The 27,800-nt window shown below is 40.4% G+C and overlaps 1 protein-coding gene across 3 annotated transcripts; it reads right to left on the bottom strand.

The window, feature by feature from the left end:
* Window positions 1-395: 395 nt before the first annotated feature.
* Window positions 396-13,943, bottom strand: LOC143287754 (glycosyltransferase 8 domain-containing protein 1-like). Of its 3 annotated transcripts, none has more exons than XM_076596013.1 (9): window positions 13,801-13,943; window positions 12,159-12,248; window positions 11,630-11,783; window positions 10,160-10,277; window positions 9,267-9,354; window positions 5,832-5,932; window positions 5,299-5,465; window positions 2,733-2,845; window positions 396-2,018 (listed from the first exon to the last, which is right to left on the bottom strand). In XM_076596013.1, exons 1-9 carry the CDS (start codon window positions 13,826-13,828, stop codon window positions 1,840-1,842), a joined length of 1,038 nt encoding a protein of 345 aa, XP_076452128.1. In that variant the 5' UTR covers window positions 13,829-13,943; the 3' UTR covers window positions 396-1,839. The 3 variants fall into 3 exon arrangements, with proteins under 3 accessions (XP_076452128.1, XP_076452129.1, XP_076452126.1); XM_076596014.1 differs by lacking the exon at window positions 13,801-13,943 and adding an exon at window positions 13,473-13,629; XM_076596011.1 differs by lacking the exons at window positions 12,159-12,248; window positions 13,801-13,943 and having other exon boundaries at window positions 11,630-12,133.
* Window positions 13,944-27,800: the final 13,857 nt, after the last annotated feature.

Genomic DNA, 27,800 nt, shown 5'->3' with positions numbered 1-27,800 from the left:
TGTAACACAGCACTCTGCCCACCCAGAACTCCTGTGGTGAGGAGGCTACACTGCACCCATCCAATCCACAACCACAACTCACACCATCATGAGTTCACAGTCTGGATGGAATCATAACCCAAGAAAGATGCAGCATTTCGTCATGAAAAGTTTAAGTCATTGAGCCCTGCACCCAAACAAGGCTCTGGCCAAAAACTCTGTCTCATTAAGAAAGAAAAAAAGTGTGCGTTCCTACATATGCATAAATTGCAACCATCTTTGACTGAAATAAAATCCTGAAAAATATCTTTAAGCTTTTGGCAATGAAATAAGTCTGACAACTTTTGCTGCCAGCAATCCTCTGTAACTAACCACTACTCACAATGAAAAAAATAAAAAGGATGACAACTTTTGTCCCCAGCAATCCTCTGAAGCTCACTCCTAATAATAATATAACAATATGCAGGCTTATACAGCGCAGTACTCCCATCTCAAATGGGGCTCACCGCACTTTACAATAAGATATACAAATTCAAGACTGAGTGACATAAAAATATGTATAAAAAATAAAAAAGAATAAAAATGAAATAAAATAAGTAAAATAAATAAACAGACAAAGTCTCACATCACATTTGCTAAAATACATATTTCAGACTATCTCACATCACGCTGGCGAAAATCTACATACTTCGAACAAAGTGACATATATATATATATATATAGAGAGCTATATCTATATATATATATATACACATAACATACACATACATACACACACACACACACAATACATATGCTGACCTACAAATATGGTTGATGTGCATGTCAAGTGTCATGTCATCTGAAAGCATGTACCCTAAATTGCGTGTGGATGCTGAGAAACGTATGTCTGAGGTTCCTACCAGGATAGATGAAGCTTAGGCAAGTCAGAAAATGAACGCTTCGAGTGAATGAGAAGTGCTTCTGCTTTATTATCATTTAGTCTGAGTTTGTGATCTGTCATCCATGATTTGACATCTGTGATGCATGACTGCAAAGTCTGTATGGTTTGACCTATGTCTGTAGAGTGACACGTTCTATAAACTAGTGTGTCGTCTGTAAATGATTGGTTGGAAACAAAGTGACTTTGGATGAGTGTATGAAGAGGTTTGATGTACAGGTGCTGGTTGTGATGAGTGATTATTGATGATGACTGTCTGGATGCGACTTGAAAGACAGCTTTTGACCCAAGAGAGAGCTAATCCAGAAACCTCATAGTAGTAATGAAGGATGTGCAACAAAAGTGTATGGTCTATGGTGTCAAACGCTGCACTGAGATCTAACAGAGTTAGAACAGAAACATTACCTTGATCTAGTGCCAGGAGTATATCATAAGTGACCTTGAGAAGTGCAGTCTCTGTACTATGTGATGGTCTGTATGCTGTATTACTACTCGTAATGAAAAAAGAACAACATCTTTTGCTGCCAGCAGTCCTCAAAACCTCACCACTACTCACAATGAAAGAAACGGATGACAACTTTTGCTGCCAGCAGTCCTCAACACCTCACCACTACTCACAGTGAAAAAAACGGATGACAACTTTTGCTGCCAACAATCCTTAACACCTCACCACTACTCACAATGAAAGAAACAGATGACAACTTTTGCTGCCAGCAGTCCTCAACACCTCACCACTACTCACAATGAAAAAAACGGATGACAACTTTTGCTGCCAGCAATCCTCAAAACCTCACCACTACTCACAGTGAAAAAAACGGATGACAACTTTTGCTGCCAGCAATCCTCAACACCTCACCACTACTCACAATGAAAAAAACAGATGACAACTTTTGCTGCCAGCAATCCTTAACACCTCACCCCTACAACACCCCACCCCTCCTGACAGGCTGAAACTTGTGGGTGGGGTCTGGCAGGAAGTAGCGATCCCAGATGTGCTGGTAGGAGGATACCCGCCCCCAGGGTTTGAACCGGCCATTCCAGTGGAGCAGCTTGGCGCTTCCTATAAACTCTGCAGTGTATCTGGTTCTTGGTGTCCATCCTGTAAACATCACCATCACCTCTAACATCAGTGGCAGTAACAACATGCGTGTGTGTGTGTGTGTGTGATCAAGTGTGTGTGATCAAGTGTGTGAATGTGTGTGTGGGGGTGGGGGAGTGACTGTGTGTGTGTGATCAAGTGTGTGAATGTGTGTGTGTGTGTGGGAGGGGGGGAGGGTGAGTGACTCTGTGTGTGTGTGTGTGTGTGTGTGTGTGTGTGTGTGTGTGTGTGTGTGACTATGATTACTGAATATGTGATTTATGTCAACATCAGCAGCAGCTGCAGTGACAACAAAACACAGGAAAAGAATATTTACAGGAAAAAAAAAAAACAAAAAGAAAACCAACCAAACATACCCAGCCATTTGTTTCTCTGTGCTTAAGTTTGCATGTGTGTGTGTGTGTGTGTGTGTGTGTGTGTGTGTGTGTGTGTGTGTGTGTGTCGCTGTGTGTGTCTGTATCTGTATCTGTGTGTGCGTGTCTGTGTCTGTATATGTGAGTCTGTGAGTGTATGTGTCTAAATATCTGTCTCTGTGTGGGCATGTTTATTTATATGCTGGTCGGCAGCCTTTGTAAGGTTCAATTTGATATAACAAAGGTATTAAAAAAACAACAGCAACAAAAAACAAACTTGCTGCAAGCGCAATTGACATGAAAAGAATCACTTATCAAAGCAGCGGACAGACACACAACAAATGCTCCAGTCCACCCTCACCAAGGAAGTGCACATGCCAAAGCAGGTCCAGGGGGGTGTACTTTTTGTAGAAGACCAGCATCATGGGTGGCTGCGACCCTCCGCCTCCTCTCTCGTTCCCGTACAGCTCCTCCCTGCAACACGGCAACAGACACTGCCGTCACCTGTCAACAGCCCAGTTGTTAAAGCGTTGGACTTTCAATCTGAGTGTTCTGGGTTTGAACCACGGTAACGGCGCCTGGTGGGTAAAGGGTGGAGATTTTTTCTGATCTCGCAGGTCAACATGTGTGCAGACCTGCTAGTGCCTGAACTCCCTTCGTGTGAATGCCCATGCAGAAGATCAAATACGCATGTTAAAGATCCTGTTATCCATGTCAGTGTTCGGTGGGTTATAGAAACAAGAACATACCCAGCATGCACACCCATGAAAATGGAGTTTGGCTGCCTACATGGCAGGGAAATAAAAAAAAAAGGTCAAACATGTACAATGTTACATGTCTGTCTGAGTGTGCATGTGTGCATGCCTGAAATCTGATAAAAATGACAAAGGAAATGAATGATGAGCGTCCAATGGCAGATGGCTGTCAGTCGGCTCTACCCAGGTAGGCAGCCTGTTGTGCAAATGACCCCCAGTTTGTAAAGCGCTTGGAGCCTGGTCTCTGACCAAGGATAGGCACTACATCATCATCATCATCAATAGCTCATGGATCACCAACAGACACTGCAGTCACCTCGTCAGTCAATGCTTGCATGGAATACCAACACTCACTGCAGTCACCTCGTCAGTCAATGCTTGCATGGAATACCAACACTCACTGCAGTCACCTCGTCAGTCAATGCTTGCATGGAATACCAACACTCACTGCAGTCACCTCGTCAGTCAATGCTTGCATGGAATACCAACACTCACTGCAGTCACCTCGTCAGTCAATGCTTGCATGGAATACCAACACTCACTGCAGTCACCTCGTCAGTCAATGCTTGCATGGAATACCAACACTCACTGCGGTCACCTTGTGAGTCAATAGTTCCACAGACACTGCAGTAACCTCGTGAGTCAATAACTCCATGGATCCATCTGGCTCAGAGCCCAGCCAACCTCAACTGCACATGGCTACAGTTTTAGCTTCAGTATCTCAAGAAAAATCCATACATGTGCTAAACCACATCTGCTAGGCAGACGCTTAACCAGCAGCATAACCCAACATGCTTAGTTAGGCCTTGAGTGCATACATATACATTTGTGTACTTATCACAGTATCAGAGTGGATATCATCTACGGAATTTTGCCAAACACTGTTGTTGCCATGGGTTCTTTTTTAGCACATCAAGTGCATGCTGCACATGGAACCTCGATTTATTGTCTCATTCAACCAACCTCACTGCCAGTGGAAAAAACTGGGGCTGAGCGTGGTGAGGTGGCCAAGTGGTAAGGCCTAGGAAGCGAGAGAATCTGAGCGCACAGGGTCAAATCCAACACTCGCCAGTATATTCTCACCCTCCACTACACCTTTATTGGTAGTCTGGATGCTACATCATTCAGATGAGAAAATAAAGGGGTTGACATTGGCATTGTTGCTTATACAGTTATAGTCCAGCTGACCATACACAGCCATATCACGACAGCCAAAGTATAATAACAAAAAAATATATCAAAAATTCAAATGCGTCAAGCACAAAACTGTCACATCTGGGGGGGAGGGATAAAAATGCAAACACAGTTCATTACTTCTCATCTAAACCATTTATCTCCTTAAGACTAGTAAGACAAGGTTGTGATTTGAATGTCAATCCTTTGGCTACATTTAGCATCCCCGTATTACAAAACAAATCATAAAAAGCATAAAATATTTCAAAGCCTTACAAAGAAGACATAAAAAAGGCCATACTGGTAAATAACACTGTAGAATGGATAGCTAGAAAACAGGCAGAAACAAAGAGAGCAATAGAAAAGAGGAAATTTTCAGCATAGAATTTCCAGAAAGCAGGGAAGCCATTTATACTGAAAACCACCCAGCATCCCATTGTGGAACTATCATGCATGGATGTTCAATTGTCTATCACTATCAAATTCCTGACAAGTAAGCTGCCTGATAAAAACATGTTCGTGCACACACACACACACCACACACGCACTCGTGTGCACGTCAGTAAGGAAATAAAGACTCTCATGTATAGATGGAAAACTCACGCCTTCAAAACAAAATATACCAGGAATATTGAATGCTTATTTGGACAGAAAATTACAAATTCGCATATTCTTTCATGTTTTAAGTCAAAAGATTTTGTTCCTATACTTTCCCAAAACTCAGTTACAAAAATATTCAATCCTTCATCGTTAACTTGATAATTAGTTTCCATTCCCAAAGTTTCCTTCTCCATTCCAAATTTCGATTTCCTGTCACATTTGTAATGTACACAGTTCACACACGTTCCCATACACATAAACATAGATACATACACTGCACACACCGGTTTTTTTGTTGGTTTTGTTTTTTCCGTCTAAAATCACTTTTGTGAACAGATGTTAAATCAATGACCAACCAACACACACACACACACACACACAGCGGCAACAATTACATACTTTGTGTTCAACTCCAGCCAGTAGAGCAGCTTATCAGTGATTCCCTGACGTCTCCATTCAGTGAGGTTTGTGATGAACACACCAGTGTTGAAGGCACAGGCACCTGGGTCAATGTCCAGCTCCAGGAAATGCTGGTTTTTCAGGTCGAAGAAGTCTGCATACACATTCTGTTTGAAACAGACAGTCATTCTCAGGAACACAACTGAATGAGGCTTTATGTGTCTGTGCGATAGTCCTGGATACAATATACATATCATATGAGAGAAAGTGTGTGTGTGTGTATGTCTGTGTGCATCTGTGTGTGTCTGTGTGCATCTGTATATGTGAATATGTGTCTGCGTGTTCTTTTGTTATTATGTTTAATCATCCATAACTGTAATTTTCAACGAAAATTCCCAACTTCATCCCTCCCTCTATTCTTTAGCTTTACCTTCAGACACCTACCTTACACAGGAATGGCGTCTAATATCACTTCAAGTGGAAAGACGTTAAACTGAAGACAACAACAACACAGGAATGATCCACAGGCTTACCTGCATGAAGGAGATACGCCTGTTCACTCCTTTACAGTCCTCAGAAAAAGCTGCTAAGGTGCCAGGCTTCAAGCGCATATGGAACAACTCTGCTATGTCCCCTGAACAAAAAATGATACAATGATAAACATGCTTCCTAAAGTGCATAATAACCAGCACCATGCACATTAACACATGATGCTTGAACAGTGCCTTAGATAACTGTGCATTCTACATGTTCTTTTAACACCTTGACTGATGCTGATTGTTATGCTTGTCAGTGATGGCTGTCACCTTAGTGTGGTAAAACTGACATTAATTTTTATATTTTCAGGTCAGGATGTCAGTCATTATAATAATAATAATAATGATAACAATAATAATAATGAAGTGCTCTTCTCCAGCTCTCACAGAGAGGCTCAAGGTGCTTCACAAATTAAATATAACCAGAAAGAAAGAAAAATAGTCCAGAAAATTCAAATAACAACCAATCATTCATGGCGCTCCATAAATTACATGTTACAAAAGAGAAGCAACAATCATCAAGAAAAAGAGTCAACCAAAAGAAACAATCACCATCCTCGCACACTATGAACAGTACACACACACACACACACACAGAGACTCGTATACTACTGTGAAAAGAATAATGTCATCCCTGTAAACCAAGCAGGTTATAAAAAAAGAAGATCCACAGTTGACCATTTAGTGAAATTAACCACTCAGGTTAAGCACCAATTTGCGAGACGAAAATGTTTTGTTTGCTTGCAACTTTTTTCGACATTACTAAAGCCTATGACCAAGTGTGGCATTCACGTCTAATGTTAAAACTGAAGACGATTGGATTATCAGGACATATGTATAACTTTATAAAAGACTTCTTAGAAAAAAGAAAAATTCAGGCTAAAATAGGGAAAATGTATTCATCTACACGAACATTGCAGACAGGTATTCCTCAGGGCTCTGTAATTGCTCCAGTATTGTTCAACATTCTAATGAATGATCTACCAAAAAACTAACAAAGAATGTTGTAATGGTTCAATACGCTGACGATATATGCATGTGGATGAAAGTTACAATCAAAAAGAATACGCCTGCCCGATATATGAATTACACAAAAGAGCTATATCAAAATGAATTAAACACAGTAACAAATTATATGAGCAAGAATGGTCTGCAAATATCAACCGAAAAAACACACTTGATGCCTTTTAATAATGGATCAAGTCCAGCAACATTGCCTTCCTTTAAGATTTACGATAACACCCTGGAATATAAAAAAGTAGTTAAATTCCTTAGAGTACACCTTACATCAAAATTAACTTGGAATCATCATATCGATTACATTTTAACAAAGGCCAGGAAAACATTAAACTTACTGAAAATAGTATGCAAACAACCATGGAGCCAGGACATCTTCATTCTACTACACCTTTGCACATCACTTGTTCGGTCAAAACTTATATATGCACAAGAAGTATACTTCAGTGCACTGAAATATTTATTGAAAAAAATTCAAAGCATAGACTGCAGAGCATATAAACTGGCACTTGGCTTACCAGTCCATGATTCAAGTAAGAAAATGTACAGAGCAGCGGGAGTATTACCATTAGAGGACCAAAAGGAACTTGCGTGTAGTAAATTTGTCTTGAGAATGGACGAAAATGATTTGGAATCAGAAATAACTCTCAAATCCGACCGTGATTTTCCAAAGAGAGCTAGATCTATATCCTCTCATACCACAGTGGGAACATACATGTCAAGTATTTTAACAAATTCCAGCGTGAATAAAACCCCACATTTTGCTAAAAGGTCTGTAGTATCACCTACACCTGTATGGGAACTTCAAAGAGCGCAATTTGTTATCAATCACACTGATCTGACCAAACATTACAACATAAATTTACTTACATCACAGGTACGAATCCATTTGGAAGAGAAATACCTTAATCATCTAAAGATATTTACAGACGGCTCTGTTGTAAATGATAGAGCTGGTGCTGCTTTCGTTATTCCAGACCTTACCTTTCAAAACTCATTTCAACTGGGAGAGAATAAGTCCGTCTTCACAGCTGAACTCATAGCAATTCTAATGGCGTTAAATTTCATGATATCCTTTCCGAAAACTATATTTCAGATTCTATTTTGTGTTGATTCTAAATCAGTTCTTCACACTATTGAACTTATTAAAGAAACGGTTAGGTATGAACTCATTATTGAAATTAACCATTTGATTCACGAACTCTTATTAAGAGGCTCTCACATAACCTTTTGCTGGATTCCTTCTCATTGCGGTTTATACTATAATGAAAAAGTTAACATTTTGGCTAAAAAAGGAGCTAGAATCTCCATGAAGGAGTTAGATTTAAATATTTCGCTTTCACTACAGGAATGTTACACCATGGTAGAAAAAGTCCAATGGTCAAAATTTCAGTTTGAGGAAAAACACACTGGTAACTCCGAGTTACATAAGAACATACAGAAAATGTATGGTTTCATGGGAAAACATTACCATAATGATTTTCATAAGAGGCAAATCATTTCTCTAATCTGCAGATGGAAAATGAATTGTTTTAGGACAAAATATGTCAGCAATGTTTCTTGCATCTGTGGTGCTCACATAACAGCCGATCATATACTGAACTGAAATCATCTTCAGTGTTGACGATCTTCAGCAGTCCATTGCTAATGTATGACTTTTTCAACTCCTTGTTAAATCGTCCAGTTGGTTTGCTGTTATAGTTGTTAGTTTTTCATTAGCAATATGTTATATTGTTATTGTTTTTTTTTTATTTATTTATTTATTTTTTTTTTAACAAAACTTTTCTATATGTAATACACACACACTTTCACTTACTTGCATGTGTACACAGTAATCCCCCCCCCCCCCCCCCCCACCCTCAATTTTTTTTTCCTGCCCTCGTCTAATATCACTTACAGTGAAAAGACGTTAAACTAAAGAACGAACACACACACACACACACACAGGCAACACACATCATTCTTTATTTGGACTCATTCCTTTTGGGACTGCATTACATTTGTTCAGCAAAATCAGTGACATGTAAGGTTAAAGAGTACACAAGTAGTAGTTATTACACTTGAGATTCATGCTACACTGATCTCGTTTCAGCTAGGTTCAGTATTTAAGGGTTGATATGTTTTCACACATCAATTTACTGACGAACTGTGCATGTGTGTTGTCCTGTAGTTGAAAGCTTGGACCATTCAATATCAAATGCCTTGTGAACAAGTCAACGACAATGAACAGTAAATGGTGTGGATGCAACAAGGGATCTAGAAGACTAGCAAGTCTGAAAACCACACGACTTGTCCAGCAACAAACATTCAGTCTCAAAAGAACTTCCGTCAGTTTACTAATACAATTATGAAATCCAAGAAACAAGAAACAAACAATTTTCACACACAAACGTGAAAGAGGGGAAGGGAAGTTACCTTGCACAATACAGTCATCATCAATGTACACCATGCGCCCATCAATCCCAGGGAACAGATCAGGCAGATAAAAGCGGGCGTAATTCAACTGGAAATGTTAAAAACACAGCACTGACATCTTACTGGTGTGAACTAAACACAGCAGATCACACAACACAAAAGAACACAGCACCCCACAGCACACAACATGCCTCAAAACAACAACCCAAAGCAACACAGCACACAATCAGCACGGAACATAACACAACTCAACAAAGCACAGCACAGCACAAAAGAATGCAGCACTCCACAGAGAACACAACAGAAAGCAATGCATCACACCAAGGCACACAACATGACACATTCCACAGCACTACACAACACAAGCACACAATACACAACATCCGAGCACACAAATCGGGCCTAAGAGATTAACAGCTTCCCAATACCATTGACCCACGATTCTTCTCATGGTATGTGCACCTAACGTGCAGAATTATCTTACTGCTATACATGAGCAGTCTGACTCATGACTTCTGCCTTTCAGTTGCCCTACACTGAAGCATTGCAACTACACAAAACACCACACAACACAAACGCCAAATATGCAGATACATCTGAACTCAGGACCTCCAATCAAAAACCCCTCACTTTCAGTTTCCCCAATAAATTGAAGAATTGCTGCAACACAAAACACCACAACACCACACAAAACAAACACACACACGCAAAAAAAAACCAAAAAACAAGTAGATTTATCATATCACTCGACGTTAGCCAGTCAGACTGGCTCATGACCTTTTGCTCCACAATTTCAGTTCTCCAAACAGTCTGAAGCACTGCAGCAGCACACACTGACACAGAACAACACAACACCACACAGAGCAATGCAGGTGAATGCGGCCACTACTCACAGGGTTGGCTAGCTCCATCCGCCCACCTCGGACCTTGATCTTTCCCTCCAGCCACTCCATGGGAAACTCCTTGATCTCAAAGTTGATGTTCCACAGCTTGGTCTGCATCAGCCAAGTTCTGGAGACAATACACCATGATGCAGGTTCTGTTTTTTATTTTTTTATTTTTTTTAATTCATCCTTTATCTGTGGTGTAGTTTTGTTTTGTTGTGTGTGTGTGTGTGTGTGCGTGTGCGCGCGCGTGTATGCGTGTGTGTGTGTGTGTGTGTGAATGTCTGTGTGTCTCTATGTGTGTCTCTGCGTCCTGAGCATGCACGTATGCGAATATGTGTGCTTGTGTGTGTATGCATGCCAATCTGTGTACAATTGTGTGAGTGTGTACCCACATGCTTACCTGTTGTGTGTGTGTGTGTGTGTGTGTGTGTGTGTGTGTGTGCGCGTGCGTGCGTGGGTGTGTACAAGTCAGTATGTGTTTGTATACATATCTGTGTATCCATTCATATGAATGTAAAGTTTTGTAAGCAGATGATACTCTGAAAAAAACACAACAAAAAAAACCCACCCCCTTAAAATCACTCAAAAATACATGCAACCCCGTACAACACTACAGATCAACATGTTACTGATATTTCAACAACCAAATATCTTAACATCCAACCACTGAAATCCATCTGTGTGGAGCGCCACAGGTAAGAGGTTAAAACATTGGACTTGAGCCAGAGGGCCCTGGGTCAGTATTGATGCCTTGCCTTGTGGAGCCAGGACACAAAGTTGTCCATTATTCGCGGTCAACATATCATTGTGCTGTAGAACAGCCAGTGACTTAATCTGCTTCACAGATATATATATATATATATATATATATATATATATATATATATATATATATATGTATGTGTGTGTGTGTGTGAGTGCATGCGTGCGTGAGTGCGTGTGTGTGTGTAGAAGATCAAATACATATACTGAAGATCCTCCAATCCACATATATGTGTGTGTGTGTGTGTGTGTGTGTGTGTGTGTGTTTGTGTGTGTGTAGAAGATCAAATACATATAGTGATATACTGAAGAACCTCCAATCCACGTGTGTGTTTGTGTGTGTAGAAGATCAAATACATGATATACTGAAGATCCTCCAATCCACATATATGTGTGTGTGTGTGTGTGTGTGTGTGTGTGTGTGTGTGTGTGTGTGTTTGTGTGTGTGTGTTTGTGTGTGTGTAGAAGATCAAATACATGATATACTGAAGATCCTCCAATCCACATCAATATTCTCCGTGTTGTGGAAACACAAGTACATTTATCGCGAGCACAAAAACTGAGTATGGCTGCCAATAAAGCAGGGTAAAAATGGTTGCTGACATATAAAAATCCCACAGGGTGTGAGCATGCAAGATGCAGCCCACAGACGCAATCCAGCACCAAATCTCTCCCCATTTCTCCATTCCCTCCCTGTCCCCCTCCCCGTCTCACCTGAGATGCGGGCTGGTCTGTGCGTCAGTGATGAGGTGAAAGACAACGGGGGAGTGTGTGTTGGACACAATGCTATTGATTAGGGTCACCATGCCGCCCACTGTGTGGCTGTCTGACGTGATCACCACATGAACCACCTCCTGGGTATCAAACCCTGCCAGAGAACAGCTGGTCTGATTGAAAACAACAACAAACAGCAGAAGGCAAAGCCTAAACATGCACACAGCCACAACAAGCACACACACACACACACACACACACACACATATACACACACACACACACACAAATGTACACAAAAACATTCAAAAATACATTCTCTCTCTTGCCCTCTGAAAAACATGCACCCCCTTGACATGAGAACTTTGCAGTTAATGTCAATAAAATGTCAAAGTGTCAAAAAGTCTCTCTCTCTCTCTCTTTCTCTTAATCACTCTGACATTTATATCATAAAAAAGACACAAAAAAGATGCAAGGAATCCAGAACACAACCACATGAAAGACAGCTGTAAGCAATATAACATCATACCTCTTGTGGGAGCAGACTGACTGACCAGTCTTGGATACCAAATGTAGCTTGAAAAAGACACAGCCCAAATGACCAAGAGCACCACAAACCCTGGGGAATTAGAACGAAATTCTGCAGACTACAATATTTCATCCTCTATATGTATGCCATATTTAGCTTTCTGAAAAATTGATTCATATCTATAAACAGTACCCATGTTCAGGATATTGTGGGAAATGCTAATTTTGATGTTGATTTATCTAGTCTTTAAAGTTTGATCATCAGCCTGTGTGAACAGGCAATAGATTAATCAACTATTCAGCCAACCTTACCTTTGCCAAACCTAAACTGAAGTAAGGTTGTCCTCTTGATTAAAAAAAAGAAAAAAAAGTTATAGCTCCCATAGCCTTTTATAGCCATTGAGGCAGTGGACTTCCATCCACACACACACAAACACACACACACACACACACACACAAACACACACACACATGTGCATGCACAACAGTGATCAAATCTTAAATGCCAAGTATAAGTCATGCTTTTAAAAATAAAGAGCATGAACTGACCCACTTTTAATCCATTTATGGTTGACAACAAAACCTATTTTCTGTCCTCATTTCACTCCATGGTTGATAATTAATTGCTTCTGACATGATAACCATACCTAATCATATATTGATTGTATTGTTTTCAGTTCAAAATAATATAATATTGATAATCTGATCCTTTGTTAAATCAAGACAAAACATAATAACAGATAAATAGATGTCTGCTGTAAATACAACATTAAAACTTCTGAAATACAATATACAGCACTGCTACAACTAGAATACATGCATCTAAAACCTTCCATTTTAACCTCTTAAAATTGTTATATATATTAACATGGATTCCAATGATAAACTATTTAAGAGTCATATGTATAGTCAAGATACTTTCATTTTATCATCCTGAAATCATCATCATATATATATATGTGTGTGTGTGTGTGTGTGTGTGTTGACATTATGGATAACAATAATAAGCTATTCAAAAGTCACATGTATAAATGTGTGTGTGTGTGTGTGTATTGACATTATGGATAACAATAATAAGCTATTCAAAAGTCACATGTATAAATGTGTGTGTGTGTGTGTAGTCACGATACTTTCATTTTATCATCCTGAAATCATCATCATCATATATATATATATATATATATATATATATATATATATGTGTGTGTGTGTGTGTGTGTGTGTATTGACATTATGGATAACAATAATAAGCTATTAAAAAGTCACATGTATAAAAGTAAACTGTAAACATAAAAAATTTGCAATGTTTATTCACGTTTCCAAGCTTTCATGTGCTGCCAAGTTATATCAGCGACATTTCCATCAATGAATATCAATATAGGGGGCACGATCACAAAAAACCGGGGCACTCAGTACGAAGGAAAAATTTATGAGAATTTTCAAGAAGGCGCGTGGAAAGTCCGCTTGGCGAAACTTCTGCCCCACATCCTGTACAGTCTGCATAGTTGATTCAGGGTCGGTAACCCATCAACTGCTTCCCAAATAAAACTTTATCGTTTAATAACTACTCCCGTAGAGATCAACGGCACTTATCGGAGAGAAAAAAACATAGCAGTACTATTACTTGCTCAACCCTTACTCACCTGTCTTTATGTTTGATAACCTTCCCATCGCTCATAAAGTTATCAGCCTTTTCCACACTGAACTTTTTAAGTTTCACGCCTTTCAGTTATGCAGAAGTTTGTCAGTCCTCAGGGCGCGGACATCTTGAAACAAAGTGGGGGCAGAACTGCCTGAGACGATTGGTCGAGGCTATTGGCACGATCGATTGGGGCCGCACGGTGTCTTCATTATGGAACACGTTACTCAAGATTCTGATGTTCACCCCTTACAAAGAGATTGACGGAATCAAAGTGCTTTTCCAGGGAGGGGGAGAGGTGTAAGAAAGCCAGAAAAAAGAGAGAAAAGAAACACACACAACTGAGTTCAAGTTTTAATTATCCTTTCACTCCTATTGGAGTATGGAGGATTACTGCAAAATAATCTTTTCATGCCCAGAAGAAATATTTCCAAATACACAACAATGTCACATAAAAGTTGAGAAAACACAAGTGTCTTTTAACTCCAAAAGTGTAGCTAGGCAAAATTTGCAAATCTGCTATCTTACAACTAAAATGACTTTTTTTCCTCCGAGTCCTTTGAGCATATTACAAAATTAAAAACCGATTTCGGAGACAAATATTTTTAGGAACATATTTATTTCGTAACTGATCATAATTGGGACACTCCATTACTGATAAAATGAAACTCATCCCCAATCACAGACATGTTACAAACCTTACAAAGACGTAACTCTCGTGGCATACCTTTGTGTCTCCCTGTTTCTATTTCCAGCTTATGATTACTACTTCGAAATCTGAAGAAGCTGATAACGTAATTATCAGGCATTTGACTTATATAGTTTTCTCTACCAAGTCCACTTTTGAAATTTCGATAAAAGTTACGTTTACTACTCGCCTCTAGAGCATGTCTCCACTGACACACACACACACACACACATACACACACAAACACGCACCCAATATAATGACCCGACACACAATCGAAACTAGTAACTTCCAAAGGTCGTTCTCCACGTTGAGTTACTTTTGTGTTTTTGTTGTCTAGGGACTGGCGTCGCCAGGACTGAGAGAGAGAGAGGGGGAGGGAGGGAGGGAGGGACGTACGAACGAACGAAATTTTGAAGAGAGAAAAAGAGTAAGCACAATAATGTGCTTGTTTGCTTCCGGCTCGGCCTCTCGGCAAGGATAATAATGATGGGGGAAAAGCCAGTGAGGGTCAAATTCAAAACAGCAACATCATGCATGTTCAGACATAAGTATAAACATTTATGTAAAATACAGTAACACTATATATAGAGAGAGTGAGTGAGAGAGACAGAGACAGAGAGACTGAGAGGCACAGCGAGAGACAGAGACAGAGACACAGAGAGTTTGAACTGACGAACCTGAATGTTCTGTGGCCGGCCGCTCACAACAGAGTAAACAAATGTCTTTTTAGTTGGGCTCAACGCACTCGGCAAAAGCGATTGCATGGTGCTTGATTGATTGATTGTTTGCCTACATCAGTTGATTGATGGATGATTGATTACTGAATTGGTTGGTCTTTCACAGACGCCAGGATAAGACTGAATGGTTACCGACTATGAGCCGCATCTCGTCTCACAATCTCTTCGCCTTGGTCCTCACTACGATACCCATCTATTCGCACCGACAGCGGCTTATGAAGATGTGCAGGGTCTACGTGACAGACGCCCCTCAGGCACACACATTAATATCTCTGGTGTCTCTGTCTCAGGGGAGTTTCTCAGTGCAATGTCGTAAAAGAAAGACTCGGGGGAAAGAGAGCGGCCTGAGGGCGGGGGAGTGGTGGGGAGGGGGGTAGCGTCAGAGATCGATATATATATATAGAGAGAGAGAGAGAGAGAGAGAGCCTGGGTAAGTGCATGGAGGATGGATTACTTAATCAGTCGAGCAATCATGGTCAGTCTTTTTGTTGATGGCAATATTGTGCTCATTTAGCTACTTTTTAAATAACTATTATCGTTAGATGTGCTGCGTACGTACACAAGCACGCGCGCGCGCGCGTGCACACACACACACACACACACACACACACACACACACACACACACACACATAATTGCAAAATTATCTTTTTACACTGGACTCTACATTTCTGACAGTTACCAGACTTACTTGACTACTGTAAAGTCTTATGTAGCAAGTCAGTGGTGGTCGGCGATTTCAGTGTGCGCTGTGATGTGCCCGCCGATCCACATTTCTCCATGGTGCTGGACATTCTGTCGAGGTTCGACTTCATGTAGGGTGTGCAGCAGGCTATACCTACTACAGAAGCGGCCACATCCTTGACTGGGTCCTGTACCGAGAGGCTGATCAGCTGATCCACTCTTGCCATATCAACCACATGGTCTCCTCTGACCATGCTTCTGTTCTGTACAGTCCTCAAATGTCCACTCCAAGAGGCAGCCTGTGTACCGCACTGTGCGAGACATCATGGCCATCGACAAAGACGTTTTCAAGGCTGAGATCCAGGATATGCTGGATGATCTTGGACCTGACCTCTCCGCCCAACAGCTGGATGACGGCATTCGCGGACTGCTGGACAAGCACGCCCCAGCTACAGAGAAGCGTGTGCCTTCAGGCCGGCGTTCGTCCCCGTGGTACACAGCTGTCAGCGACATCCTGCGTGACGCCAAGAGAAAGCGATATCGCGCTGAGAGGAAGTGCCGAAAAAGTGGTCTGACAGTGGACCAGCTGATCTTTTTAACAGTCTAACAGATGGTCACAGACGTTCTTCAGCGGCATGCCAAAGAAGAATTCTGGAGGTCCAGGATCGAAGCCAGTATGTCTCTCAAGAATGTATCTTTAACCTGTACCGCCTCCTTGGCAGGAGCAGAGAATCTACTTTGCCAACAGCCATTCACCCTGTTGACCTCTCTGATGCTTTTGCTGACCTTTTCGCCACCAAGATAAAGATAATTAGAGATGAGCTTGATACACTTAGCCAGTCTTTACCAAATCCTCTCTTTGCTGACAAACCTCATATTTCCTCCAGTCGTCTTTCAACATTTTTCGTCCTGCCACAGAGGAAGTTAAGCATGTCATAATGAAATATAACCCCAAAACATGTGCACTTGACCCAGTCCCCACATCCCTTTTAGTTGAATGTGTTGATGTGCTCCTCCCAGCCTTGACCTCTGTCATCAACAACTCTCTTCAGTCAGGCATTTCCCCAGATGTGTACAAAAAGACCCCTTGTAACCCCACTGCTCAAGAAGCCGGCTCTCGTAGCAAACACCCTAAAAAAAAAACTATCGTCCTGTTAGCAATCTCTCTTTTCTTTCCAAGACCACAGAAAAGATTGTTCTTCTCCAGCTCTGTGAATATCTGCATCACAACAACCTGTTCTCTGTCTCTCAGTCTGCCTACCACTCTTCTCACAGCACTGAAACAGCCCTACTAAAAGTCATGAACGATCTTCTGCTGTCTGCAGATACTGGTAAACTTTCTGTCATCACCCTATTAGACCTTTCAGCAGCATTCGACACAATAGATCACAACATCCTCATTTCACGTCTCTCCCATTCATTTGGCATCTCCAGCACAGCACTAAAACAGTTTCCATTCTACCTATCCAACAGAACACAGACTGTTGTAACCTCCGAACACTGTTCCCAACCTTCAGTTTTGGAATATGGCGTCCCTCAAGGGTCAGTATTGGGACCCGTCCTCTTCATTTTGTACACAAAGCCACTTGGTACCTTCACAGCTCATTACAATATCCAAGTCAATCTTTTGCCGACGACACACAGTTATATGACTCATGTGTACCTGACAAGATTCATGACACCATCAACAACATTCAAAAATGCATCAGTGATATCAAACATTGGATGAATGCAAATAAGCTCAAACAAAATGATGACAAGACTGAAGTCCTAATTCGCTCACAGAACAATCCATTACCTGACTCTGCTCCCTCCTCAATCTGTTGGCAACACTAACTAACATACAGTTCTCATTTTCTGCAAGAAAGCTAGGGGTAAGTTTTTCTGACACTCTGTCCATGGAAAAACATGTCTCCAATATGTGTCACTCTGCTACCATGAACTCAGAAAAACCAGTAGCATTCGACATCTTCTCACTTCCAATGCAACCAAAACTCTCGTCTATTCTCTCGTTCTGTCCAGATTTGATTACTGTAACTCTTTACTGTCTGCCATTTCTCAGTACCTACTAGACAAACTTCCAAAAGTTCAAAATTCAGATGCACGACTGACCATCAGAGTAAAAAAGCATGAACACGTGCAGTCACTCCTTCAACAACTTCACTGGCTCCCAATCTCTGCAAGAATACAACATAAAACATCCTCTCTTTGCTTGAACTCTCTCTGATCCCTACTTTCATGTTTATCTTTCTGATCTACTTCATGTCTACACCCCTGCCAGAAAATCCCGCTCTTCTTCAGACAACAGAACCTTCACAGTTCCTCGAACCGAAACCAAGTCTATGGCAACCAGTCTTTCTCTCACTTTGGAAGAACTGTTTGGAACCAGCTACCGGTCACAACTCTTCATTCTGGAACCCCATCACAGTTCAATTTTGCCCTCAAGACACACCTTTTCAGACAGTCATTCAACTTCGTATGAAAAAGTGGTGTGCGTGGGTGCTTGTGCGTGCGCGAGCGTGTGTGTGTATGTGTGTGTGTGTGATCATCCGTTCGTTTGTGCGTGTGTGTGTGCGTGCGCGATCGCGAGAATCCCGTGTTCGAATTTCGGTGATCTCTCTTGATTTTGACTAATCGTCTTCGGATGGTTTTTTGTGCCGTCGTTGGCCTAAGCGGCGAAAGTCAGGATATTGCAGTGAGATGCCTGATATGATGTTGCTATGGAAGTTTCGTTGTTTTCTGCAGTTTCGCTGAGGTTATGATTATTTTCCGGGATTGATTTTTGACTCACTTGTGTAAACAAAGTGAGTCTATGTTTTAACCTGGTGTTCGGCTGTCTGTGTGTGTCTGTGTGTCCATGGTAAACTTTAACATTGCCATTTTCTCTGCAAATACTTTGTCAGTTGACACCAAATTAGGCATAAAAATAGGAAAAATTCAGTTCTTTCCAGTCATCTTGTTTAACTCACTCAGTACGGCCAGTCCTCTCTTCTCCTCTACACAGACCCCTCGGATGTCCAGTGGGTGTCTGAATGACCCAACCTTTAGCTTCCGTCGTCGGAATTGTGGTAGTCTTTGTCAACATTCACCTCTTCAGTATAAGAGCCTTCCGCTTGCAATATTTTGATGATGGTAACTGGGGTGAAACGCTGTTAACGTCGTCTCTTTCACCGTTCGTATGGAGAGAGTTAAAACAATATTGCACCACAAAAAAAAGAAAAAAAAAAGAAAAAAGAAAAAAAAAGAGAAGCCAAATTATATGCAAACTGCATTTACTGTTATATATATATATATATATATATATATATATATATATATATATATATATATATATATATATATATATATAATTCTCTAAACTTGGCACTTTGATCTGATATTCTGACACAACAACAAGAGCAGTCATTTTTATCAATTTCTGTTCAAACAGGAACTATTTTTGCTAAGCATGGAAGTTATATTTATTTTGCAAATGTTTTGGTGCAGATAGTAAAAAAGGGAAATTCATCTGTAATTAATGCTAGGGGACTTAATTTTCTTTAAACTGATCTTTCTCATCTTAAACATTACATTTTGAAATTATACTCAATACATAAAAAGCTTTTTTTTAAATTTATTTTTTACTCTCAGTGTACATGGCTTTCACTATGTTCATTCGCCCAAGTGGTCTTTTTCGGAAAATACTAAAATCAATACGACGACTGGACTTTATAGATCTATTGGCTGAACCCTGAAGGTCATGGGCAAAAATCAATTGCGTACACATAATTATACATATTCAAAGCGCGTGCTCATATTCTTCGCGAACGCGAACGACGCCATTTTGTTTCAAGTTGTTGACCTGCCCGTTCAATCCTATATTCAATGGACAATACACGATAACATGTGATGGAAAGTTGGAGAAGGAGACAGTTAAATATTTATTCAGAGAAAGATTTGTGAACGCCTCATCACTTACTGGATTATGCCCCAAACTGCCATAAAGATATCCATAGAATCAGTGGGAATTCACTGTTAAAAATAATAAACCATGAGAGTTAATACCCTTGAATTGATGAAACGCAAAAATTTCCAGTCTTGCCTTTTCTCAAAATGAAGTCCTTTTCACTTCATACAACGTACTTGTACTTGGCTCTACATGTTATTAGTTTAACAAAATACTCAATTTTCATATCAACTTTAAAACTATAAAACTAGAATGAACATAAAAGAGAAATTGAATCGACCGTGTCAACCGGATGTAACTAAACTTGTACAGCTATCTAGATCCAGAGAAAACGGCTAAATGCTGCAGTGTGATTGCGGCGAAAGCCTCGTCTCCTTTACCCAAGATACACCAGAATAATATGATTTGAACAGCGTTCTCACTGCGAATACCCCAGTCAATTTATCGCCCCATAAAAAAAGCATATTTAAATATTATATTCTTTAACGTCACTTAAGGAGCCACGATAGATACAGAACACATTTTAACGATTAGATTTTTTTTATTTTTTTAAATTTTTTTTAAGTGTATCACAAGTGAGTCTTGAAGGCCTTGCCTCTCTTGTTTGTTTTGTTTTTCTGTCTCATCATCTTTACCGCTTCAGTGGCTCAGTCCATAACTTCCCCTCTCCCCCAAAGTCCCCTCAGTTTCGTCGAGGTTATGATTGTTTTCAGAGGTTTTTTGTTCGTTTTTTTTTTGTTTTTTGTTTTTTTCCCCTGTCTCATCGTCTGCACCGCTTCTGTCGGGCCTAGTCCACAAGCACCCCCCTGATCCCCCACCCGGTCCCCTTTCTTCCCCTCCCCTTCCCTCCCCTCCCCACCTCTGCTTCAGAGGACCAGGATCCGCGTTCTCCGAATTGTCAGTCCCCGACGCTGACCACTTTTTCACCACGACGGCTTCCCCCCCACAGAGTTTCCTGATTTTTTTTTTTCACTCACAAAAGTGACGTTTATGGGTGAAGGACCAATCAAAATTATCTTTCGGTGGTGTTCGGGATAGGCAACCGGATCCAGGAAATTGTTGTTGTTGTTGTTTTTTTTTTATTAGAATAAATTAAAACGAAACAGAGTATAATCAAAATACCAAATAAAATAAGATATTATAATAGAAAGATAGACCTCCACGAATTTGGTACAGAATAATAAGCCATAGGATAGGGATCAGTAAGAAACATTTGAGTCTGATTATACTGTTATCCAAGGCAAAGTGAGGGGAAGGGGGTGGGGTAGGGGTCGATGGTGTGGGGTGGGGGTGGGGGACTATTGATTAATTGATTGATTGATTGATATGGATACTTATATAGCGCCTATCCTCGGTCGGAGAACAAGTTTTAAGCACTTTATAAACGCGGGGTCATTTGCACAACAGGCTACCTGCCTAGGTAGAGCCGACTGACGGCTGCCACTGTGCGCTCATCATTCGTTTCCTGTGTCATTCAATCAGATTTCAGGCACGCACACATACACACTGAAACAGACATGTAACATTTTAGGTGTATGACCGTTTTGTTTATTTACCCCGCCATATAGGCAGCCATACTCCGTGTTCAGGGGTCTGCATGCTGGGTATGTTCTTGTTTCCACAACTCACCGAACGCTGATATGGATTACAGGATATTTAACGTGCGTATTTGATCTTCTGCGTGCGTATACACACGAAGGAGGTTCAGGCACTAGTAGGTCTGTACCGGCATATGTTGACTGACCTGGGAGATCGGAAAAATCTCCACCCTTTACGCACCAGGCGCCGTCACTGAGATTCGAACGCGGCGCGACCCTCAGATTGAAAGTCCAACGTTTTAACCATTCGGCTGTTGCAACCGTCATTGAGGAAAAGGTGCAATACACGTCACTGTTCAGCGGTGTAGCGGCGGATGTGTGCTCTCTTTGGCGCGTCCGCCAGTTCCTTATGGTGTTCCCCGGCCCGTAAAGTGTTAGAGAGGAGGAAGATGGTTGCATACATTTGCATTCAATAGTTGGCAAGAAACGACTGGCTGCCTGATCGTCGTTATGTGTCATCATTGCCCCCGATACAAGCGTTGACAGTGATCACGGATTTATATTTAACAATAACAACCCCAAAACTAAAAATCTATATAAAAAAAGAGAGTAAAAAATCAGAAAAATAAAACACTTAAATCAAACATCAACCCCCACCCCATACACACACACACACACACACACACACACACATATATATATATATATACTATAACTGGGGCAAGTAAAAGGGCAGTTTTTATGTATGAGACAAGTTCACTGGAACAGTCACGACAGAACTGCACCAAGCAATAAAGAGAGAGAGAGAGAGAGAGAGAGAGAGAGAAATGGGGCAAGCAATTTAGAGGACGGTTTTTATGTATGAAACAAAAGGAGCTCATGTGACAGTCACGACTGAACTGCACCTTGCAATAAATATATATGAGAGAGAGAGAGTGTGTTGCAATAAAGTAAGAACAAAATAATAGTGTACACGGAACCATCTTGCTTTTTTTTGTCCCTGCAGTGAGATTGACAGTTTTCTTGTCCAATGAGGTTTTACTGCGTTCGGCTTTAAGTGGCATCCGCCCACACCCAGCTCCACTGAGCGAAAGGGGGGGTGTTCTCTGTTTTATGTGAGAGTGCGAAGGGCGACACCTTGGCGAAGCGGTTTCATGTGGAGTTATTGACAAAGAACCATCAGCGCAGGGTGTGGGGTGTTTGTGTGTGCGTGCTTGCGTGTGTGTATTTATGTTTGCATGCATGTATGTGTTCAGGAATTCGCTCGAAAAACTAAACTCGGCTCTACAATGTATATAGGCAATGTGTGTGTGTGTGTGTGTGTGTGCTAGCTTTGTAGATTATGTGAGTGCAAACAGATTCCCTTTGAACAGCTTGACAGCGACAAACAGGTTCCCCAGAATCAGATCGCAACCAGGAAGAAGGGGTTGTGTCATCCGGCCACAAAATTAACAAGGATGTGTGTGTGTGTGTGTGTGTGTGTGTGTGTGTGTGTTCTCTCTAGTCTCACTCTATCTCTGTATGCGCGCGTGTATGTGGTTGCGTGTTCTCTCTTTCTCTCTTTCTCTCTGTTTATGTGTGTGTGTGTGTGTGTGTGTGTGTGTGTGTGTGTGTGTGTGTGTGTGTGTGTTTAATCGGCTGGCCTGTGGGACCTCACATGTTTTATTCACATACACCGATAGCCTTAATTCTTTTCTTGTCCACTTGCACAGTGTAGGTGACAAAACAAATCTTTCAGACGCAGATCTAGCACTTGTGCTGACATTCCTGGATCCTGATCCACCTACGGATATTCATTGTCTACCCTCTATCCCTTGGCCGACGATCTTACAATGGTTAATAAAAAGCCAGTGTTATTCATCACGTTGTTGTTTGCCCCTTCATGTATCGCTCAGTGGTGAAGAATCCTTCATAGAAAATTTCCTGATCTGTGATCGATCATTGCTTCCTGTCGACACTTTCACAAAAGTTCAGGGGAAAAAAAGCGGATAAAACAACAACAACAACAACAAAAAACACAACAACAACAAAACAAAACAAAACAAACAAACAAACAAACCCCCCCCCCCCCCAAAAAAAAAAAAAAAAGAAAAAAGAAAAAAAAAAAAAAGGTTTTGTGCTGCCTTGTCGAACAGACCAGACCTGAAAGCACAGAACCAATCCCGTAACGGTGGTAATGACGCAGTGTAAACGATCTTTGTTTTGTTTTTTGTTGATTTTTTTCTTCTTCTTCTTTTCTTGTCTTTTAATGAAAGCGAGGAGGATATTGCGTGTGGTAAATACAGGGATCAAATGCTGCTGCATGCACACACGTGTTGGGAAGAAAGGGTTGAGACAGTCCACACAAGCTGAATACACAGGACCAATCCCATGGTGGAGGTAATGAATCACTGCAAACGATCTCTCTCCATTTTTTTTTTTAATTCAAAAGCGAGGAGGATTTGGCGTATGGTAAATACGGGGATCAGATGCTGCTGCATGAGCACACGTTGTTCGAGAAGAGAGAGAGAGAGAGAGAGAGAGAGAGTTGAGATAGTCCATGCAAACAAACATCTTACGATCGCCCGGTATAACAAACGATCTGAGAAAGTGTAAGCTTGATGCTGTGAGAAACTGAAAAGCTATCTGCAATAACCATAGTGCGACATGTCAAGTCAAGTCAACTTGCGCACTTTACTTTCTCATTATGAGAGAATTACCATGTTTTGTCACGGTCTTACAAAGGGCCCAGTTTGCAACCTGCATTATAGTCACGTGTGTGTCTTGTCGATCTCTACAGATGCGATGATCTCACTGCCCCCCCAAAAGCGGCGGCTATTGAACTCACTTTGTTGGGCTATTTTAATTTTTAACGCCTCAGCAAAACCATCACTACCAACACCAGTCAGTCGCACTGTTCAGAGCACTGAAACCATAGCTTTCGTGAAAGCCAGCAGGACAGAGCAATAACACCAGACAACAACTTACAAAGTTAGCTATCTGAGTAACTTCAATAAACGGCTTCACGTAGTAAGACAGGTGGTCGGTCCCTCGATATGTTGAGAACAAACCCGTTTCAGCCTAGCCGACATCAAAGTCCAGAAGCAGAAGCCGAGATCAAAAGGAAATGAAAAGTTACAGTTGAAATAAAGTAGGTTTTCAGCCAGGAGCTTTTCCCTTTCCTTGAAAAACAAATCACGTGAGAAAGAGTGGTCATGAATGTTTCATGCTACTTGTAATAATTTTCTTTCATGTAAAGCGCCCTGAACTCTTAGAGAGAAAAGGCACTTTATAAATGTACATTATTATTATTATTATTATTATTATTATTATTATTATTATTAACATCATCATTAATTTTCCATCGTTATTTGCAGAATGGCCTTTTTTATTAAGTATTTTTGTATTGCTTTTAAGTCTTCTTTTCAAAGTTCATCTTTTTTTTTTCCTTTTTTTTTTTTAAAGTGATTTTGTTGTTGTAATGTGGGGATGATAGGTTAAGCGGAAGTGCCGACGTCCTGTGCACAGCCTTGTCCTCTTTTCTCTCTCTTTAAGATGCTTAATTGTTATGATATGTCATGAGTTGTCCTCTTTTCTCTCTCTTTAAGATGCTTAATTGTTATGATATGTCATGAGTTGTCCTCTTTTCTCTCTCTTTAAGATGCTTAATTGTTAAGATATGTCATGAGTTGTCCTCTTTTCTCTCTCTTTAAGATGCTTAATTGTTATGATATGTCATGAGTTGTCCTCTTTTCTCTCTCTTTAAGATGCTTAATTGTTATGATATGTCATGAGTTGTCCTCTTTTTTCTCTCTTTAAGATGCTTAATTGTTATGATATGTCATGAGTTGTCCTTTTTTCTCTCTTTAAGATGCTTAATTGTTATGATATGTCATGAGTTGTCCTCTTTTTTCTCTCTTTAAGATGCTTAATTGTTATGATATGTCATGAGTTGTCCTCTTTTCTCTCTCTTTAAGATGCTTAATTGTTATGATATGTCATGAGTTGTCCTCTTTTCTCTCTCTTTAAGATGCTTAATTGTTATGATATGTCATGAGCTGTCCTCTTTTTTCTCTCTTTAAGATGCTTAATTGTTATGATATGTCATGAGTTGTCCTTTTTTCTCTTTAAGATGCTTAATTGTTATGATATGTCATGAATTGTCCTTTTTTCTCTTCAAGATGCTTAATTGTTATGATATGTCATGAGTTGTCCTCTTTTCTCTCTCTTTAAGATGCTTAATTGTTATGATATGTCATGAGTTGTCCTCTTTTCTCTCTCTTTAAGATGCTTAATTGTTATGATATGTCATGAGTTGTCCTCTTTTCTCTCTCTTTAAGATGCTTAATTGTTATGATATGTCATGAGTTGTCCTCTTTTCTCTCTCTTTAAGATGCTTAATTGTTATGATATGTCATGAGTTGTCCTCTTTTCTCTTTAAGATGCTTAATTGTTATGATATGTCATGAGTTGTCCTCTTTTCTCTCTCTTAAGATGCTTAATTGTTATGATATGTCATGAGTTGTCCTCTTTTCTCTTTAAGATGCTTAATTGTTATGATATGTCATGAGTTGTCCTCTTTTTTTTTTCTCTTTAAGATGCTTAATTGTTATGATATGTCATGAGTTGTCCTCTTTTTTCTCTCTTTAAGATGCTTAATTGTTATATGTCATGAATTGTCCTTTTTTCTCTTTAAGATGCTTAATTGTTATGATATGTCATGAATTGTCCTTTTTTCTCTCTTTAAGATGCTTAATTGTTATGATATGTCATGAATTGTCCTTTTTTCTCTCTTTAAGATGCTTAATTGTTATGATATGTCATGAGTTGTCCTCTTTTTTTCTAAGATGCTTAATTGTTATGATATGTCATGAATTGTCCTCTTTTTCTCTTTAAGATGCTTAATTGTTATATGTCATGAGTTGTCCTTTTTTTCTCTCTTTAAGATGCTTAATTGTTATATGTCATGAGTTGTCCTTTTTTCTCTTTAAGATGCTTAATTGTTATATGTCATGAGTTGTCCTTTTTTTCTCTTTAAGATGCTTAATTATTATATGTCATGAGTTGTCCTCTTTTTTCTCTCTAAGATGCTTAATTGTTATGATATGTCATGAATTGTCCTTTTTTCTCTTTAAGATGCTTAATTGTTATGATATGTCATGAATTGTCCTTTTTTCTCTCTCTGAGATGCTTAATTGTTATGATATGTCATAATTGTTATGTCATGAGTTGTCCTCTCTTTTTTCTCTCTAAGATGCTTAATTGTTATGATATGTCATAATTGTTATGTCATGAGTTGTCCTCTCTTTTTTCTCTCTAAGATGCTTAATTGTTATGATATGTCATAATTGTTTTGTCATGAGTTGTCCTCTCTTTTTTCTCTCTAAGATGCTTAATTGTTATGATATGTCATAATTGTTATGTCATGAGTTGTCCTCTCTTTTTTCTCTCTAAGATGCTTAATTGTTATGATATGTCATAATTGTTATGTCACGAGTCGTCCTCTCTTTTTCTCTCAGCACTTCCTCATAACAAAGTGACCACCAGCTGATCTTTGTTCCCATTTTCAGTCGGACGCTCCCAGTGCAGGAGCTAGGTTGAGATGGTTTTAATCATGTGAGATGAATCGTCCAGCCATTCTGCCCACAAATTAGACAGGGTGTGTGGAGTGAAGAGTGGGACTGGGAGTGGAGAGCAGCGCCGAGCAGCATGACGACGGCGAGCATTGTGGTTGCACCACAGCTCGGAGTAGAAGTTTGAGATTTTCAATGTGCACCAGCACCCTGTGAAACTTGTGGTGAAGGCGACTGCTCCGGAAAAATATATCATCTCCAACACGGCAGGACCAACACACAATGTAAAGTGTTGATCACTGTGACTCACGTGGACGTTCAGTCCCCCTTGTCTGTCTCCGAGGTCATCTCCAACACGGCAGGACCAACACACAATGTAAAGTGTCGATCACTGTGACTCACGTGGACGTTCAGTCCCCCTTGTCTCTCCGAGGTCATCGCCAACACGGCAGGACCAACACACAATGTAAAGTGTCGATCACTGTGACTCACCTGGACGCTCAGTCCCCCCTCCTGATGCCGTGCCTCGTCGTGTATCTGGTACCCATGGTACTTGGGGATGCTGCTCTGTGGCTCCCCACCCAGGACAGTGTACCTGGCCCACCCTGGTACCTGGAGCTGTCCGTCATCACTATGACATCATCTGCTTTTTTCTGGATGTGTAGGTGACACTGTTTTACAAGAGAGTTCAGCAGACAGACAGATGACAGGAAATCTTAGTCATGTGTTCTTGGCTCAGCCATCTTCTTCGGTTTTCTCTCACGTCATTCTGTACACATCCCACCAATCCTCCCACCTCCTTGCCCGTCTGTCAATTGAATTCTTCCCCAGATTTGTTTTTCTGACAAGCGTGTTG

Source organism: Babylonia areolata, chromosome 11 (assembly GCF_041734735.1).
Source record: "Babylonia areolata isolate BAREFJ2019XMU chromosome 11, ASM4173473v1, whole genome shotgun sequence".
NCBI lineage: Eukaryota > Metazoa > Mollusca > Gastropoda > Neogastropoda > Buccinidae > Babylonia > Babylonia areolata.
This window is presented reverse-complemented; position numbering and strand designations above follow the sequence as displayed.